This window comes from Ranitomeya variabilis, chromosome 5, assembly GCF_051348905.1.
Source record: "Ranitomeya variabilis isolate aRanVar5 chromosome 5, aRanVar5.hap1, whole genome shotgun sequence".
Classification (NCBI taxonomy): domain Eukaryota; kingdom Metazoa; phylum Chordata; class Amphibia; order Anura; family Dendrobatidae; genus Ranitomeya; species Ranitomeya variabilis.
This window is the reverse complement of record NC_135236.1, coordinates 512451306-512470306: the sequence shown is the minus strand read 5'-3', so window position 1 is coordinate 512470306 and position 19001 is coordinate 512451306. Positions and strand designations below refer to the sequence as shown.

Genomic DNA, 19001 nt, shown 5'->3' with positions numbered 1-19001 from the left:
TTCCCCCTCTCTCCACAAGTTCCTTACCAGCAGCAGCACACAGTACAGGACTACAGGACCTGTGGTGATGTCACGGCCATGTGATCAGTCACAAGCCTGGGAGGTGTCAGCCTCTACAGAGGGAGATAGGAGCTCTGCAGAGAAGACCGGAGAGTCCTGTTCAGCACAGAACGTGTATGTGTCAGTGTGTGTGCGTGTGTTGGGGCACCTCAGGGTGTCTTCAAATGTGACATAGCCCCCTAGATTTCTTCCAGTAAAATTTGCACTCCAAAAGTCATTTGGCGCTCCTTCCCTTCCGAGGCCTGCCGTTCCCCAATACTGCAGTGTACGACAACATATCGGGTGTTGTTGTGTTCGGGAGAGATTGGTGAACAAATAGTGGGGTGCATTTTTTGCTGGTACACCTCTTAAAAATAAAAAAATGAGCCTAAAATGACACCTTCATGTAAAAAATGCACTTTTTCCATTTTCTCAACCAAGTGTTTCCAACTACTGTGAAACACTGGTTGGGTCAAAGTGGTCACTATACCCCCTAAAAGATTCCTTGGGGGTGTAGTTTCCAAAATAGGGTCACTTTTTGGGGTTTCCACTGTGGGGGTACCTCAGGCAGCCTTCAAATGTGACATGGCCCCCTAGATTTCTTCCAGTGAATCCGCCACCCAAAAACCACATAGCGCTCCTTCCGTGTTGAGCTGTGCTGTGTGCCCATACTTTAGTTTACGAGTACATGTGGGGTGTTTCTATAAACTGCAGAATTAGGGTAACCAAGTTTGGGTTTGCCGTTAACCCTTGCTAGGTTGCAGGTAAAATTGGATTACAATGTAATATCTGGAAAAAAAATGAAATTTTGAAATTTCGCCTTCATTCTGCTAAAATTCCTGTGGAACACCTAAAGGGTTAACAGTTTTTAAAAATGAGTTTTGAACAGCTTGAGGGGTGTAGTTTGCAAAATGGGGTAATTTATGGGTGGTTTCTGTTATGTAAGCCCCTTAAAGTGACTTCAGAAGTGACTTGGTCCTTTGAAAAGTGGGTTTTGCTGTAAATGTGAAAAATTGCGCATAAAACTATAAGCCCTATTACGTCGTAAAACAATAAGGTTTCATTTTCAAAATGATGCCAATATGAAGTAAACATGTGGGGAGTGTAAATTAATAACTATTATGGGGGGTATCAGTATTTTTGTAAAAAGCAGAGAATTTCAAAGTTAAAAAATTGCCGATTTTTCCAAAATTTCCGAATATTTAGCATTTTTTTATATAGAAAGGTAAAATATATTGACTCCCATTTAGCACTGACGTGAAGTACAATATGTCACGAGAAAACAATCTCAGAATGGCTTGGATAGGTGAAAGCGTTCCAAAGTTATTAGCCCATGAAGTGGCACAGGTCAGATTGGCTTAGGCACTTGGGTACAAATAGGCCTAGGGCTGAAGGGGTTAATAAGCTACGTATATGTAAGGGCTATCATATCAAAAAATAAACTACAGACATGCATCTACCTAAAAATACCAAAGAAAATTAGTCACTCCGGGTGGTACCGATATCTGGCCCGGCTCATGGACTATAAGCCTCGACGATGACTTACGGTAAGTCAGTAACATAGGCATTTACCATAACACGATCTGAAAATTGGAAGGGACGGCCATATCACTGGGGCCCAGGGGATAAGGAGTCCCTTTACAACCTTCAAAGCAGGTGGAATTGTGCATTTTGATGAGTTATTGCCCAGAGGCCTTCTTCTGTCTGTGTCCACCACTGAGCTGACCACTACTGACATGCTTAGAAACCCCAGAACTCAACCTATAGTCACACATGACAAATTAGTTGGCCGAAAATCAACTCTATACAACTGTATGGATTTCCACAAACCTTATTTAGATGAATGGGAAAGTCGTAGACATTTCAGGAAAAATCTACCAGGTGTGAATTTAGCCTTAGGGTGGTTACATATACTATTTTTTTTTGCAACTTTTTTTTTCCTAAATGTAGTGTGCACTTTACGTTTCATTTTTCCAGATGTTTTCCTAGGAATATATGCAAAATTAAAATAAAACACAGGAGGATAGCCCTATCTTACTATCTTAAACATTCATATATCCACTGGTAAATCCACCTCTGGCACCTGTACCAATCCCAAAAATGGGTGTGTGCCCCCCCAATCATTGTTCTGCCTTCTAAAGCAATGGCTATGAATAGAGAGGTGTCCGAACATGCATGGGTCTAGCTAAAACAATTTTTGGCTAATATTTAGCTCTAATTTCTCAGACCGATCATTAATGGAAGCAGTACGATCCCAATGATTGTATACTACCCCGAATTTACAGTATTTCGGTTTATTTCTGACTGTACATGCACGTCCTTATAGTTCAGTTCTGGTAATAAGTGTTTCTACCTACAGTGTTACAAGAGCTCCAAAGACCAGCATCCTCACTTAGAGATGCCCTTGCCCCTGTGTGGTGTCACTTATGTCCCCAAGGACGGGAGACGGAAGAAGCACGAGCTGCGATTCTGCCTGCCTAATTCTGAGCTGCTTGTGTTGGCGGTCCAAAGTCGGGAACAGGCTGAAGAATGGATGAGGGTAATGGCGCTGATACAGAGCTGCCACACTGTATACACAGTATAGAAGGATGCATTCAGAATATACCAGTACTAGTCTTACAGGGCTCACAAATGTAATTGGCCAACTTCAAGATAGAATCCGATAAGTGGCTCTTTCATAATGAGTTGACGAAGGGTTAAATCCTCATGGGCATTTGCCCCTTCTTTGTGGGAGATTCCTACCCACTCTCTACTTTAACGGTGGACATACACAGGCACATATGTCGCCCGAATGCTCGTCTGGCCAACAGCCATCCTTCCCGACCTCCCCAAACACACGTGTCCTTGGCGTTTTATCTTTTATGAGAACATAGGATCAGGAATGTTGAAGATCGACATGCCCGATCCTTTCTGTCCCGATACCTGCATAATTAATTCACATTAGATGGTTGGTGGGTTCAACCAGGGTTTGTATAATGTATATGGCCACCTTTAGTCCACACATCAAAAACATTCTGTGGATAAAGCGGGTAGCAGTGGTTTAGACGGATGGCACTCGTACCCATGTTGTTCTATGGGGCTGTGCACATGTCTGATCATTTTTTTCTTTTTTTTTTTTCCTCTGATCGAGTGGTTCAAGGCAAAAAAAATCAGTGACATGTCTGACTATTATCATCGGAGTGTTGGATCGAAATCTGCATTTCAAGTGTCTGAGTCCGTAGAAAACATCAGACTGCACTCGGATGACATCTGAGTGCAGTCCGATTTTTCACAGACTGAGTGAATGGAGAAGGTAAATAATTTTTTCTTCTCTCTCCCTCTGTGAGGAAAGCAGATCCCAACTCTGATCAGTCTCATTAGAATAATTGGACTGATTTTCTTGAACGGAGAATAAATGGATGTGACCCTACCCATAGTGTAAGACATCGGGATAATATGTATGTGTGCGTAGGTGTATGTGTATAATAATGATACAATGGAACTATAGAAGAAGCTTTATTAACTTTCATGAGAAGATTGGTACTTGTTCTTGCATTACCATATGTCTATGGCACGCGATGCTCCGAACTCTATAACTGACACCTGTACTGCTCTCTTCTATAGGTGATCAGAGAGGTCAGCAGCCCACACACACTGCAGCCTCTGGCTTCCCCAGCACTGAGACACAAGCTAGACCTGGATAAGGTAAGTCCTCACTTCTCTTAGGTTTCAGTCTATACCTCCCGGAGGACCGGTTTTGTCCGCAGGGCACTGAACCTCATAGATGTCGAGCTCAGATTTCCCAAAGTGGTGAAATGATGCTGTAAGTTGGGCAATTGACTGCAGCACATGTGACCCCTGCCACCAATCACTCAGCACAGCAGGGATGCTGAGACCGCTGAATACTGATGAGCCGCAGAGGTCGTGTGCGCTGTGCTCATCAAAGACTAGGAACCGTTTTGGAGAGCCAGAGCAGGGTTGGGAATTCAGCTGATTTTAATAATTTTATTTATAGCAAGACATTTTTGGGTTAAAAATAAAAATGTATTAATTGAAAATCCCAACTTCACAGCATGCATGGACTCTAGATAAAAAGCAAAGTTCCTAAAAAGCCATATTACAAGCCTGCAGGCCCTCCATATGCTGCTCTGTTACCTCTTAGGCACCATTATTTGTCACAGACTCTTTTGTCAAAGATTATCACCTTTTAAAGGGGTTTTCCAAGATTACAAAAACATGGCTGCTTTAGAGAAAAAAACAAAAAGGCACCTCCCTGACCATTGGTTGTATGTAGTATTGCAGCTCAGCTTTATACACTTTAATGAAGCTCCACTGCAATCTCAACCCCAACCCAAGGTCAGGTGGAATGCCCGCCAGGGCTAAGGGGTACTCTGTACCGGGTCCAGTACTTAAAGGGATGTGTCACGGCGGCGATGACCCGGTCCGTGGCCCTGGGCGCCCATGTAAAAAGGGAAAGTATTAAAAGGGGTCTTGAGAATAAAGTTTGTGTTCGTGACGCCACCTGTTATTCAGTCAGAGGGGACCGACGCTGCTTAACCCCTTCACCCCCCGGAGCTTTTTCTGTTTTTTCTTTTTCGTTTTTCGCGCCCCTCCTTCCCAGAGCCATAACTGTTTTTATTTTTCCGTCAATATGGCCATGTGAGGGCTTATTTTTTGCGGGACGAGATGTACTTTTGAACGATACCATTGGTTTTACCATGCCTTGTAACAGAAAACGGGAAAAAAATTCCAAGTGTGATGAAATTGCAAAAAAAGTGCAATCTCACACTTGTTTTTTGCTTGGCTTTTTTGCTAGGTTCACCAAATGCTAAAACTAACCTGCCATTATGATTCTCCAGGTAATTACGAGTTCATAGACACCTAACATGTCTAGGTTATTTTTTATCTAAGTGGTGAAAAAAAAATCCAAAGTTTGCTAAAAAAAAAATAAAAAAAAAAAATTGCGCGATTTTCCGATACCCGTAGCGTCTCCAATTTTCGTGATCTGGGGTCAGGTGAGGGCTTATTTTTTGCGTGCCTAGCTGGCGTTTTTAATGATACCATTTTGGTGTAGATAGGTTCTTTTGATCGCCCGTTATTGCATTTTAATGCAATGTCGCGGCGACCAAAAAAACCTAATTTTGGCGTTTTGATTTTTTTTCTCGCTACGCCATTTAGCGGTCAGGTTAATCCTTTGTTTTTATTGATATATCGGGCGATTCTGAACGCGGCGATACCAAATATGTGTATGTTTGATTTTTTTTTTAAATTGTTTTATTTTGATTGGGGCGAAAGGGGGGTGATTTGAACATACACATATATATATATATATATTTTTAAACCCTTTTTTTTTTTTATTTTGGCATGCTTCAATAGCCTCCATAGGAGGCTAGAAGCATACACAACTCGATCGCCTCTGCTACATAGAGGTGAAGTGCAGATCACCTCTATGTAGCAGAAATGCTGGGTTACTTTGAACGCCGACCATAGGGTGGCGCTCACAGCAATCGGCCATCAACAACCATAGCGGTCTCAAGGAGACCTCTGGTTGTTATGGCAATGCATCGCTGACCCCCGATCATGTGACGGGGGTCAGCGGTGCGAGCACTTCCGGCCGCGTGGCCGGGAGCGCTAGTTAAATGCCGCTGTCAGCGCTTGACGGCGGCATTTAACTAGTTAATGGGAGCGGGCAGATCGCGATTCCGCTCGCGCTCATTGCGCGCACTTGTCAGCTGTACAAAACAGCTGACATGTCGCGGCTTTGAGGAGGGCTCACTGCCGGAGCCCACCTCAAAGCAGGGGATCTGCCAGCTGACGTACTATTCAGCTGGCAGAAAGGGGTTAAAGGGGTCCGCTGGGGTGATGTTATGGCAGCTAGATGGTATAACCTCCCACAGGTGAAGCTGGGTCCCCAGGGCTCCTGGTGTGTAGATAAAGATGGTGGGTGGTGTAGTAAGAAATGGAGGACACAGGTGTGCAGTCTCTTTACCTGGTTTACTGAAGACTTCAGGCAGCCACAGTCGAGGGTACCAGATCACAGGAAGGCAGGGTCCAGCCGGCTTGGAAGCGAATTCAGAGTCCCGTTTACCAGGTGGAGTAAGAAGCCTTCCTACTAGCGCTGTGTTGTAGTCCCTTCCTGCTCTCTGTCATCCTTAAAGGTGGGACACTAACCCGTATGACGGGTGGCTCGAGCCTTTTTACAGGGTCTCTATCACGACCTGGGCTCTGTGCGCCACTGTGTCTCCAGGGGTTAGGGCGGACAGGTGACGTGTAGTCCAGCTGTCCTGCCGGTTTCTGCTGTGAGTCTTGGAGTCCCTCACAACTTCTGTCTTCCGGCTACCGGTGTCTGCGCTCTTCAGTAGCTCAGTCGCAGCTATTCTCCCCAGTTCTTACACTTCTGTGCTTCACTTCTCCAACACGCTCTCTACAATCCGTTCTTCTTTCTCTAGGAGAAGCAGCACCCTTGTGGCTGCATGGCCCCTTTGCTTCCTTCTCCTCTGTCTATCTGACAGGAACTCTCTCTGACTTGCTGCCTTTCCCTCCACACCAGAATATATATAGGGAAGCCACCCACAAGCTGGATCAGAGCTCCCCCTTCTGGCCTGGAGTGTGAACATGTTGCCTGCTTGTGTGTACCTGATAAAGAAGATCCTTACTCACTCTCCCTGTGAGGAAAGCATTGCCACTGTAACAACCAGGACCCTGGGGTCTTACACCGGGATGGTGTATTACTGACAGAGCTGACAAGGTTTTCTAATCCTGGACAAGCCCTTTAATGAATAATGCAATAGACCAAGTAAGGCCAGAAGCCTAGGAGGGGCCCAGCGAATACTATACTGTTCTCCACAGCACAGATCTGTAAGAAAGCCACATACATAGGCTCATGTCATCATGTCACTGAGGATCCATCATACATTTTATAGTAAACGATCAGCAGTGAGAAGTATTAGACTGTGCAGGTTTTCAGTCACAAGATACAAACAAGCATGTCCCCATCCATAGCCAGCAAGCAGCATTGATACATGTTATTACACAATGATTACCAGCAGGGAAGTACATTCATATAATGAGTGATTTTATAGATCAGTGTCTCCTTATTAACTGTCTGCAGAGACTATCCCATGACAAAACCTCTGATTCGGACAGCGCTGCCAATGGAGAGAACTGCTCCCCCAGTGGAAAGGAGAACCGGGACAATGGTGAGTTCTCCTAGGGATACAGAGCCTATAACCTGGAGCCTGCCAAAGCTATAGATACAGATCCCTTTCCCCCTCCCTTTCCCCCTCCCTTTCCCCCTCCCTTTCCCCCTCCCTTTCCCTTTCCCCCTCCCTTTCCCCCTCCCTTTCCCCCTCCCTTTCCCCCTCCCTTTCCCCCTCCCTTTCCCCCTCCCTTTCCCCCTCCCTTTCCCCCTCCCTTTCCCCCTCCCTTTCCCCCTCCCTTTCCCCCTCCCTTTCCCCCTCCCTTTCCCCCTCCCTTTCCCCCTCCCTTTCCCCCTCCCTTTCCCCCTCCCTTTCCCCCTCCCTTTCCCCCTCCCTTTCCCCCTCCCTTTCCCCCTCCCTTTCCCCCATGTTTTGTTGAGACAATTGATAATGCCAAATATCTCCTATGGGAACCAATATATTACCAAGTGTTTATTCTACTCTAGGGAAGTGTCGGAAGACGGGTCTGGCCGAACTGAAGGGTTCTATGAGCCGAGCTGCAGGGAAGAAAATTACTAGGATAATTAGTTTTTCTAAAAAGAAGCAGTCAGCTGAAGAGCAGCACACCTCCTCTACTGATGAAGATGTGCCCTGCTGTGGTAAGTGGCAACAGGCCAGTGCTGGCTTCTACACACACTCTAGATCAGGGGTCTCAAACTCGGCTGGGTATATGGGCCGCACATTAAAAAAAAAAATTAAAAAAAAAAATGTAATTTGGGGGCCGCATTCTTTGTAGGACAAAGTGGCATTTTTAGTGATACCATTTTTCTATACGCTCTTTGGACATTTTTGCCTTTTTTTTTTTTTTTAGTTTTGCAAATGGCATTCATTGTATATGTTATGGTAGTTTCATCTGCTCTTTTTGTACTTTGACATTTCACTGTCTAACACCAGCATACACAAGCAATTGTACACATTAACTGAAATTGCATTACTTTGTCCAGTGTTGCGAGGATATTGTTTCATTTTCCATGGTTTCAGTGTATATATGTCATCACATCATCTTCCTCTGTGCTATCTGTTCTAGGCTTCCTGAACGTGCTTGTAAATCAGTGCTGGAAAGAACGCTGGTGCCGGTTAAAGGGACAGACTCTCTATTTCCACAAAGACCGCAATGATCTCCGGACTCATGTGAATTCGATTTGTCTTCGTGGTTGTGAAGTGTCACCAGGATTTGGGCCTCAGCATCCATTTGGTTTCCGGATACTACGGCAAAATCAAGAAATCTCCGTGTTGGAGGTATAGTCCTATTTTGTACTCTATTTTATTGTCAATATAATATTGTCGAGAAGTCCTACTCCTGTACTGATTAGAGCACTTCACCTTCATATTAAATGGTGTAAATTTCTTTTGGCAGTGCAGGGGTAAATCTGCTCAGTTGAGCTCCTGGAGCTTTAGTCTCTCAGCTGTTCAATGTTAGCCACTCCCATCTCCTATATATAATCTGGGCCCTGGCTAGCACTCATTGTCATAGCTAGCTTTTGCTGCATGGCTGGAGATTGTTGGTTTGATTTATCTGTGACTGTTGCTAGGTTTTGAGTGTGTTAAATCCCTTTCTTCTCCTACTTTGGTTTAACCCCATCCTCCACTCCCCAGTGTATACCTCTGTTGTTTGTGTGTATATTTGTATGGTATTTTTCTTTATCGCTGTTCATATTACCTTGATAGTTGGGTTGGTGTATTAGGGTACACTACTACTAGCTGCTTCCCTGGGTGGGGGAAAGGTACAGACTGAGGGCGGATTCAGGAGCTAAGGAAACGTCTTCACCTTCAAAAGTGATCTGGGGAACAGGGCGAGTTAGTAGGGTGCCCCTAGCGTTGAGGACCGGGAAGGAGCCCCTAGTCCTGGGACACCCGACAACAGATTTGTGACACAATATTTATAGTTAACATAAAGACATAAAATAATACATGATGTCTTTGTCATGTCATATTTATAATCTCCTAACAGAAGCTAATTGTATATACAGTGTTTTAACTCTCTAAACCGATTTTCCACCGTTTCCCAGATATGTAAATTAGGGAGAATTGGAACAATTGCATACTGTGCCCCACCATGAAATAATTCAGGATTTGTTTGTTAGAATTAAGTTATCATTATGCTATACATAATACAATGGTCTTGTGTCTTATTATTCATGCTCTTACAGTCCAGCAGCTCTGAAGAAATGGGTCGATGGTTGGGTCTTCTACTTGCTCAAACAGGCTCCAAAACGAAGCCCGAGGCCTTGCACTATGACTATGTAGACGTGGAAACCATTGCCAATATAGTGACTGCAGTTCGCCATTCGTTCATGTGAGTTTACTAGGAGAGAAATGCAAATAAAAAAAGTGTAGCTAGGGTGTGCTTACACGATCTGACCGGCGGCATGATACGGCCATCGATCTGTAAGGCTAGGTTCACATTGCGTTAGTGGGTGATCACTAACGGACAGCGTTGCACGGCGAAAATGTCGCAATTAACGCCGTGCAACGGGTCCGTTAGCGCACCCATTGACAGCAATGTAAATTTAGCGCATCACTAGCGCGTGCCTTTTTCGGCTTGCGCTAGCGATGTGCCGTTCTTTTGTAGCGCGCCTCGGATGCTGCTTGCAGCGTCCGCGGCGCGCCCGAGGTCCGTTCCCCGCTCTCGCAGATCGGGGATCTGCGAGAGCGGGGACGTTAGCGCGACCCCTAAATGCGGCCCCTACAAAAACATTGCGTTAGCGCAATCCGCAAGCGCTAGCGCTAAACGGATTGCCCTAACGCAATGTGAACCTAGCCTAAATCTTTACCTATCGGTGATCACTTAATATCCTATTTGCATAGGCAGACCAATGTGAACAATGGGCATTAAGCGAACTGTAATAGACGCGTAAACTATTATAGTTCTCGGTAGTGCCAATCTTGTTTATACAAGACGATGCGTCCCCAAGAACAATGTGTTTTTTTGTTTTTGGACAGCACAAAAGACCATTTCAAGCATTTTGCATGATCGTGGGATGATTTGCAGCCTATTCACAATGCAAGATAATCGTGAAATGGGCGATTTTAAGAACGCTCGTTCACGATTATCTTTCAATATACATGTAGTTTTAGATATTTGCTGTTCTAACAGCATATTTTAATCCTCATTTTCAGGTGGGCAAAAACTTCACACAGTGGAAGTACTGACGCTCAAGTCTACGATGATGTGGCCTATGAAAAGGTATGGACTGAACTGTTAAGTTGTCATACAGTGAATATGGTGTTTCATAAAAATGAGTACACCCCTCACATTTTTGTAAATATTTTATCTTTTCATGGGACAACACTGAGCGTATGACACTTTGATACATTGTAAAGTAGTCAGTGTTAACCCCTGGGACATTTTCCGTTTTTGTTTTTTGTTTCTAGAGCCATAACTTTTTTTTATTTTTCAGTCAATATGGCCATTTGAGGGCTTGTTTTTTTGCGAGACAATTGTACTTTTGAATGACACAATTGGTTTTAACATACCGTGTACTGGAAAATGGGGAAACAAAATTCCAATTGCGGTGAAATTGCAAAGAAAAGTGCAAATTCACAGTTGTGTTTTTTGGGTTTTTTTTTTTTTCATTTTTCATGATCTGGGGCTTGGTTAGAGCTTAATTTTTGCACACTGAGTTGACTTTTTTTATTGATCCCATTTTGGTGTAGATGCAATGTTTTGATCGCTCGTTATTGCAATGTAGTGGTGACCAATAAAAGTAATTCTGCCGTTTTTACCTTTTTTTTTTTTTTTTCTCATTACGCCATTTAGTGATCAGGTTAATTCTTTTTTTTTTTTTCTTTTTTTTTTTATACATTGGGCAATTCTGAACGTGGCGATGCCAAATGCGTATATTTGATTTCTTTTTTTTTTTTCTTTTTTTTTAATGGGGCAAAAAGGGGGTGGTCTGAACTTTTTTTTTTTTTAAAATATTTTTAAAAATGTATTTTACTCATTAGTCTACATTGGAGACTAGAAGTTGCAGTACTTTGATTGCTTCTGCTACACACAGGCGATGATCAGATCGCCTGTGTGTAGCAGAAATGCTCACTTGCTTTGAGCGCTCACCACGGGGCGGCACTCATAGCAGTCTTGCAATGACCACCACAGGGGTCTACTGCAGACCTCTGGTTATCATGCCGACCCATCGGTGACCTGCGATCATGTGGCTGGGTCACTGATGGGCGGAGCCATTGAAGTGCTTCCTGTAAGCGCAATTGACAGCGGTACTTAACTAGTTACAGTAACAGCCGTGGGTGGATTTCGATTCCACATGCGGCTGTTGCAGGCACATGTGAGCTGTATAGATTGTCTGTCATGTGCATGGAAAGGTGTGGGCTCTGGCGCCAAGGGGAATCCAACATGTGCATATTACTGCACGTGTCGGAAAGGGGTGGTGATCTTGGAGGTATGTTTGGGGTCGTTATCATGTTGGAATACTGCCTCCGAAGGGAGGGGATCATGCTCTGCTTCAGTGTGTCACATTACATGTTGGCATTCATGGTTCCTCCAATGAACTGTAGCTGCCCACAGCCACCAGCACTTACACAGTCCCAAACCATGACACTCCCACCACCATGCTTAACTGTAGGCAAGACACACTTGTCTTTGTACTCCTCACTTGGCTGCTGCCACACACGCTTGACACGATCTGAACCAAATAAGTTTTATCTTGGTCTCATCAGACCACAGCACATGGTTTCAGTACTCCATGTCTTTAGTCCGCTTGTCTTCAGTAAAGTGTTTGCAGGCTTTCTTGTGCATCATCTTTAGAAGAGGCTTCTGTCATGATATGTATTTTTTTCCCTGTCCTGTATTTTGTATAATATGTCATGATGTGGTGCGACTTCTCTTTGCAAAGTGTACAGTAAATACAACCAAAGTCATGGGATGTATGTAACTTAACCTGTCTCCTTCCCCCAATACTTGCAGCCCTAAGCTATAATGTAATTAAGCTTTGTCAACACCACTAGTGAAGGAATAGCCATTCTTCCTCACAGCAGGTGGCTAGTCAAATGCACATACTGGATAGACTAAGCGGAGCCGACCAGTCTAGAATCTTCTGGTGGACCCAACCATTGAATAGAAGGTGTGACCCCTACCCCCTTCATGGGTTGATCCCAGGAGCTCAGACAATCCATTCTTATTTTTTAGATCAGATGTGAGTTGACCCTTGAAGGAGAAGGAGTGGGGATTCTTAGCCGAGGCAAGACCCCTCGTCCATTGGTGACTGTGGAAGCGAACGGGGCGAGACTTGAGCTGAGAACATATCTCGTCGTTCGTGGGATTGTTTTGGGATCCCTTGGACTCGTGTGGACTATTGTTTTGTTAGCTGGCACAAGGATTATCGGGAGGTGCCCCGAACCTGTTCCGTTGGACTAATTGTGGACTCTGTAGATCTACCTGCATGTGCTGTTCCAGCGTTCTTGGTAATAAATCTGTTGAATCATCCCTTGGCCTGTTGTCCCTTCTTGCTCTGCCTTACACCCCGTCACAAACTGGTGGCAAGCAGTGGGATCAGAGCAGAAGGAATGGAGGACAAAGGCCCATCAACATCGGGAATCAGCACCGCAGAGTACAAGAACTGGACTGCGATGAACCTACAAACAATGGCCCGTGAACTGGGAGTCCGCTACAAGGAGCAGCTAATTGAGGCTTTGGAAGGAGTTCGCCTGCAAGATTACGCTGAGGAAGGATCCCCACAGCAAACAGAGGAAAGACGGCAGCCGGAGGTAAATACCCAAAAAAGTCAGTGGGTTGTGTGGTACGAGGAGGAGTTGGCATTGCTGGGAGAAGAGGCCACCATAGACGATAAGAGGGAGGCCATTCACAGAGCTCAGGAGATGGCATTGCTGGAGAGGCAGATCACTTTGGAAGCAGCTAGAAGCTCCAGACAGACTGTAACCCCAGCACCCACCATGAGGGAACTCCCCAGAGTGTCCCGCAAAGACTTCAAGCCGTTTAATGAGGCTGCAGGCGACATTGAGGGCTTCTTCCAGGACTTTGAGCATCAGTGTCGATTAATGGAAGTCCCGGAAAGGGAGCGAGTCCGACATCTGGTGGGGCTCTTAGAGGGTGGAGCTGCCGCAGCCTATAGAGCTATGGACCCTCAGGGGAACTGTGAGTATGCAGAGATTAAACTGACTATTCTAGAACATTATGCTGTTACCCCAGACACTTACAGGACTCAGTTCCGTACTTTAGCCTGTGATGAGGAAGTGTCTTTCAAGATGTATGCCCACAGACTCAAACAAATATGTCATCGCTGGCTGGAGGCAGAGGAGGCCTTAACCTGGGAGACCTTCCTCCAGGTTATCCTAAAAGAGCAGTTTTACTTCAAGTGCCCTGCTGAGATCCGGGAATGGGTGCGTGAGAGGAGACTAGCCACTGTGGAGCAAGCTGCTGCTTTAGCTGATGAGGTTCTCACTATCAAGCCTCATTGGAAAAATTTACTGGTGGATGGAGTAAATACTACCAACACCCCACCACCAGTGGTCTCTTGTCCTTCAGTCCCCAAAGTTTGCTGTCCCACTAGACCACCACCTCATGTTGATACCCATGTGACTCACCTTCCAGCTAATCCTACCCCTTCCTCTGAAATGCTACAAGGAGAGAAAGTAGTAGAGCGCAGGTGTTATGGATGTGGGCATCTGCAGGCCACCTGCCCAGCTATACAGGGGAGAAATCGGTCTCAATCCCAACAACCACCACATGCACCGTCACATAGATATCAGCCTCCAGGCTCCCTTACCTCCATCCCCAGAGTGCACATGGGAAGGAGTGCGATACAGTACAGATGTTACCGATGTGGGCAGTCTGGGCATCTGCAAGATACCTGCACTCGGGGTCAATTGAGGATTGACCCTGCACCAAATCAGCCTATCCATTATTTACAGCCAAATACAATGGAGGAAGAGGTGCCACCGCTACAAATTGATTTGCCTAATAGCTCAGAAACCCATGTTCAACCATTAGGGGTTTATGGGGTGCGGGTCACAGCCATGAGTTCCTTTAATCCTCAAAGAAAGCATGTACAGGAGGTCATGCTGGACGGTGGGAGAGTTATTGGCTTTTGCGACTCTGGGGCATTTCTCACCATAGCTGATCCCAGAGTGGTTCGGCCAGAGGCAATACAGCATGGACCTGGGATTACCATTGAATTAGCTGGAGGCCAATGGAAGAATATCCCAAAAGCAAGCGTAGAACTGGACTTTGGCTTTGGCGTCAAGCAATGCGTGGTTGGGGTGATGAGGGGCCTGCCTTCAGATATTGTCTTAGGAAATGATGTGGGAGAGCTACAATGTCGATTTGTGGGTGCCGGGAGCAGAGTTTAAGTCAAAGAGGATGTAAAATGGTGCCAGCCTTTAAGCCTACAGCTGTACCATACAGTATAGAAGAGGCAGCCAACACCAAAATGCAGATGGACTGTCCAGGCAGGAGGAGCCCTGAGTCCGGTCAGCCATGCCTGTGTGTACTTAACCAGCGACCTGTAGAGGTCCCTAGTACGTACACAAATTGGGAGGAGAAGGGATTGTCATGATATGTACTTTTTTCCCTGTCCTGTATTTTGTATAAGGCTACGTTCACATTAGCGTTCGGCGCCGCAGCGTCGGCCGCTGCAGCGGCGCCGCATGCGTCATGCGCCCCTATATTTAACATGGGGGCGCATGGACATGCGTTGCACTTGCGTTTTGTGACGCATGCGTCACTGTGGTGCATGCATCAGGGCGCAGAGGACGCAGCAAATTGCAGTTTTTTCTGCGCCCAAAACCATGCAAAAATGGACGCATGCGTCACAAAACGCTGCGTTGTCCATGCGTTTACATTTGCGTTGTGCGTTGCGTCGCCGACGCTGCGGCACACAACGCAAATGTGAACGTAGCCTAATATGTCATGATGTGGTGCGACTTCTCTTTGGTTGTATTTACTGTACACTTTTCAATGTCATGGGATGTATGTAACTTAACCTGTCTCCTTCCCCCAATACTTGCAGCCCTAAGCTATAATGTAATTAAGCTTTGTCAACACCACTAGTGAAGGAATAGCCATTCTTCCTCACAGCAGGTGGCTAGTCAAATGCACATACTGGATAGACTAAGCGGAGCCGACCAGTCTAGAATCTTCTGGTGGACCCAACCATTGAATAGAAGGTGTGACCCCCTACCCCCTACATGGGCTGATCCCAGGAGCTCAGACAATCCATTCTTATTTTTTAGATCAGATGTGAGTTGACCCTTGAAGGAGAAGGAGTGGGGATTCTTAGCCGAGGCAAGACCCCACGTCCATCTGTGACTGCGGAAGCGAACGGGGAGAGACTTGAGCGGAGGACATATCTCGTCGTCCGTGTATATTGTTTTGGGATCCCTTGGACTCGTGTGGACTATTGCTTTAGCTGGCACAAGGATTATCGGGAGGTGCCCCCGAACCTGTTCCGTTGGACTAATTGTGGACTCTGTAGATCTACCTGCATGTGCTGTTCCAGCGTTCTTGGTAATAAATCTGTTGAATCATCCCTTGGCCTGTTGTCCCTTCTTGCTCTGCCGTACACCCCGTCACAGCTTCCTTCTGGTATAACAGCCATGCCGACCATTCTGATGCAGTGTGGGGCATACGGGATGAGCACTGACAGGCTGACCCACCCCACCCCTTTAACCTTTGCAGCAATGCTGGCAGCTCTCATACGTCTGTTTTGAAAATGCAACCCCTGGAGGACATGACGCTGAGCATATGCAGTCAACATCTTTGGTTGACCATGGCAAGGCCTGTTCTGAGTGGAACCTGTCTTGTTAAACCGCTGTATAGTCTTAGCCACCATGCTGCAGCTCAATTTCAGGGTGTTGGCAATCTTCTTGTAGCCTAGGCCATCTTTATGTAGAGCAACAATTCATTTTTCAGTTATTTGCCATGTTGAACTTCCAGTGACCAGTAGGAAAACACGTGAGGGCGATAACACCAAATTTAACACACCTGCTCCCCATTCACATTTTAGATCTTGTAACAAAAAGTCACATGACACCGGGGAGGGAAATGGCTAATTGGGCCATTTTCACTTAGGGGTGTACTCACTTTGTTGCCACTTTGAGGACTGTTTTGAGTTATTTAGGGAGCACATCAAATTTACATCGGACTACTTTACATTGTAACAAAATATCATATCTTCAGTGTTGTCCCATGAAAAGATAAAATAAAATATTTACAAAAATATGAGGGGTGTATTCAATATTGTGATATACCAGAATACTATAACTTAATTGCATTCTCTATAGTGACCAGTAGTAGGAGCCAAAAAATTTTTTTTTATTTTTTTTTTATGCACAAATATTTTTAGATTGAAGACCCAAAACGCTCACAAGGAGGAACACAAGTGAAGCGTCATGCCTCGTCTTGTAGTGAAAAATCCCGCAGATTAGACCCTGAAGTGAAAGTCAAGCGTCATGCTTCAAGTAAGTGCTACACATTAAGAGCTAAAATATCAATATTTAAAGCCTTAAGGCCCCTATACACATTAGACTAATACACCAAACCAGTCGATATCTGAAAATTGGTAAGCTTAGTGCAGCACCTCACCACAAATAAATTGATATGTAGCTAGTGGTTGCAAGCATGCCAAAAAGATGATCCCATCCTCCATAAGATCCACAGGTGAAGACGATGACCGCATCCATGACAGCAAAAGTTATCTTCATCTTTATTAATAAATCAAATACACGGGAGATGGCAACGTTTCAACCTCACAAAATGGATAGGTTTTTATCAAGCTGTAGAAAACACATCCACATTTTTATATTCGCACTCCCCAAATAAAAACACTATATGATCAGCCAATTGAAATGGCAGAGACCAAAACAGATTTAAAAAATGTAAAATATACTTAGAATGCACATATGCATCACCCGCTAGGGCCATGGGGTACTCGGAACCGGCACATAAATTGGTGGTCACGGCAGTGGTGACCCAGTCCGTGGCCCTGGGCGCGCAGGTTAAGGGATGGAGAATAGAAAATGGATGATGGAAATGGGAATAAAGTTTGTATAGGGAAAGGGGGATTGTTTGTCACGCCACCTGGTGGTGGTCGGCTATAAATGGCCGATGCTGCTTAAGGAGACAGCTGGGGCCGATGGTGATGCAGCTGGGATGGTTCTGCTTCCCACAGGTGGAGAGGAGCCCCAGGGCTACCGGTGCAGTTTTGTAAGGGACTTGTGGATGTTGGGGTGCAGGACGGAGGGTGCGGGATTAACTAGAGGACACAAGGGTTGCAGTTTCTTTACCTTTTAATCCCAGGTTGAAGGTGCAGTCCAGGGCACAAGTCACAGCTGGTGATGGAGATCCGGGCAGCCTGGAAGCAATTCAGAGTCCCACTAGCTAGGTGGGGTTGGAGACCTTCCTACTGCACTGTTCTCTGGGTGCTTGGTTCTCCTCAAGTCCCTCTGTCTGTCCACTAAGTGAAACGCTACTCGCATGGCAGGCAGCATGAGCCTGTTCCAGGTGTCACTCCCTCGTGGTGACTCCAGGCTTTCGTATGCTGCTGTGCCTTCGTGTCTCAGCTGGTGCCAGGAGACCTGCAATCTCCTGTCCTCGAGATTTTGTTGCGGGGCCTGAAGTTCCCTCACAAACATGGACTCCAGTGTCCAGTCTTCGGCGCTTAGTCCTGGGGTGAGCTCAGTTGCAGCTCCTCTCCCCCAGATTCTCCTCACTTCTTGCCTCTTCCTCCTTCACTGTCTGCTCTCTGACTGAAACTAACTAACCCCGCCTCCAGGCCAGAATTTATAGGGAAGTTCCCCTAAAACAGGTGTTAGAGCTCCCCCTTCTGGTCTGTAGTCAGGAAAGGTGTTGTAAGCTGATTGTATTACCTGCTAATGTGATCCCTCTTGCTTCCAGGCATGGCATCACCCCTCCTCACCCCCACCCCCCGAGGAAGGCAATGCCACTGTGGCAACCGGACACATCGGGTGCCACACATCATTGCTTACATCATTTAAATGCACAACTATATGAGCAACACTACAAAACAATACAAATAATGGATAAACAGATGGTTGATAGAACACCATTAACCCCTTCACGACCAATGACTTGTATATACGTTATCGGTCATCTCCATGTGGGTTCTGGCATTGAGCCCTCATCTTTACCAGCACATGACAGATGCACATGACAGCTGATCAAATGAGCTAACAGCCACAGTTGGAATTGCGATCCACTCGCGGATGTTAGCGCGAATTAAATGTTGCATTAACTTAACAGGAAGTACGTCAAAAGACACTCCCATCGGCGCACCTGTCATGTGATCGCGGGGCGTCGATTGGTGACGGCCGCCAGGGGTCAGCAGAAGACCTCCGGGCCGGTCATTGTGAACCTCCTGCGAACACCGGAAACTATTGAAGCAAGTAAAAAGTTTAAAAAGACTCAAACATGGCATATCGATGGCACTTATCTGATTTTGCACTGCTGATCAATGTTCTTCAAGAAATAAGTTGCTGGCCAACGTATCAGTCAGCAGCTTTCCTATAGACAGCACAGGAGTGATCTGCCGGCTGACTGCTCCTATGTATGGGCATGTCAGCTGCGATGGCTGAATGATCAGCCGAAGCAATGTGTATAGCCAGCCTTAGTATGCTAGCGACTACATACACATATGCATTTCAGTACATATATTTTGACATTTTTCCAGATAGTCATTTGAATTCACATTGACACTGAACTTCATAGAAATGAAAACTTCATCATTTGTCATGGGCAGCCTTGGGCTTTTCACTTGGAAGGGCTTATTCACATGCTAGTTTTTCACAATCGAG

General features: G+C 45.6%; 1 protein-coding gene across 1 annotated transcript in view; it reads left to right on the top strand.

Annotated features, from left to right (window-relative positions):
* The window catches only part of AFAP1L1 (actin filament associated protein 1 like 1), a 110460-nt gene that overhangs the window by 73745 nt on the left and 17714 nt on the right, over positions 1-19001 (top strand). Inside the window, exons 7-14 of the mRNA XM_077265768.1 lie at positions 2399-2578; positions 3643-3723; positions 7130-7217; positions 7664-7816; positions 8245-8456; positions 9368-9513; positions 10338-10404; positions 16535-16649. Coding sequence (XP_077121883.1) covers positions 2399-2578; positions 3643-3723; positions 7130-7217; positions 7664-7816; positions 8245-8456; positions 9368-9513; positions 10338-10404; positions 16535-16649 — 1042 coding nt within the window. The remainder of the gene's footprint in view (positions 1-2398; positions 2579-3642; positions 3724-7129; positions 7218-7663; positions 7817-8244; positions 8457-9367; positions 9514-10337; positions 10405-16534; positions 16650-19001) is intronic.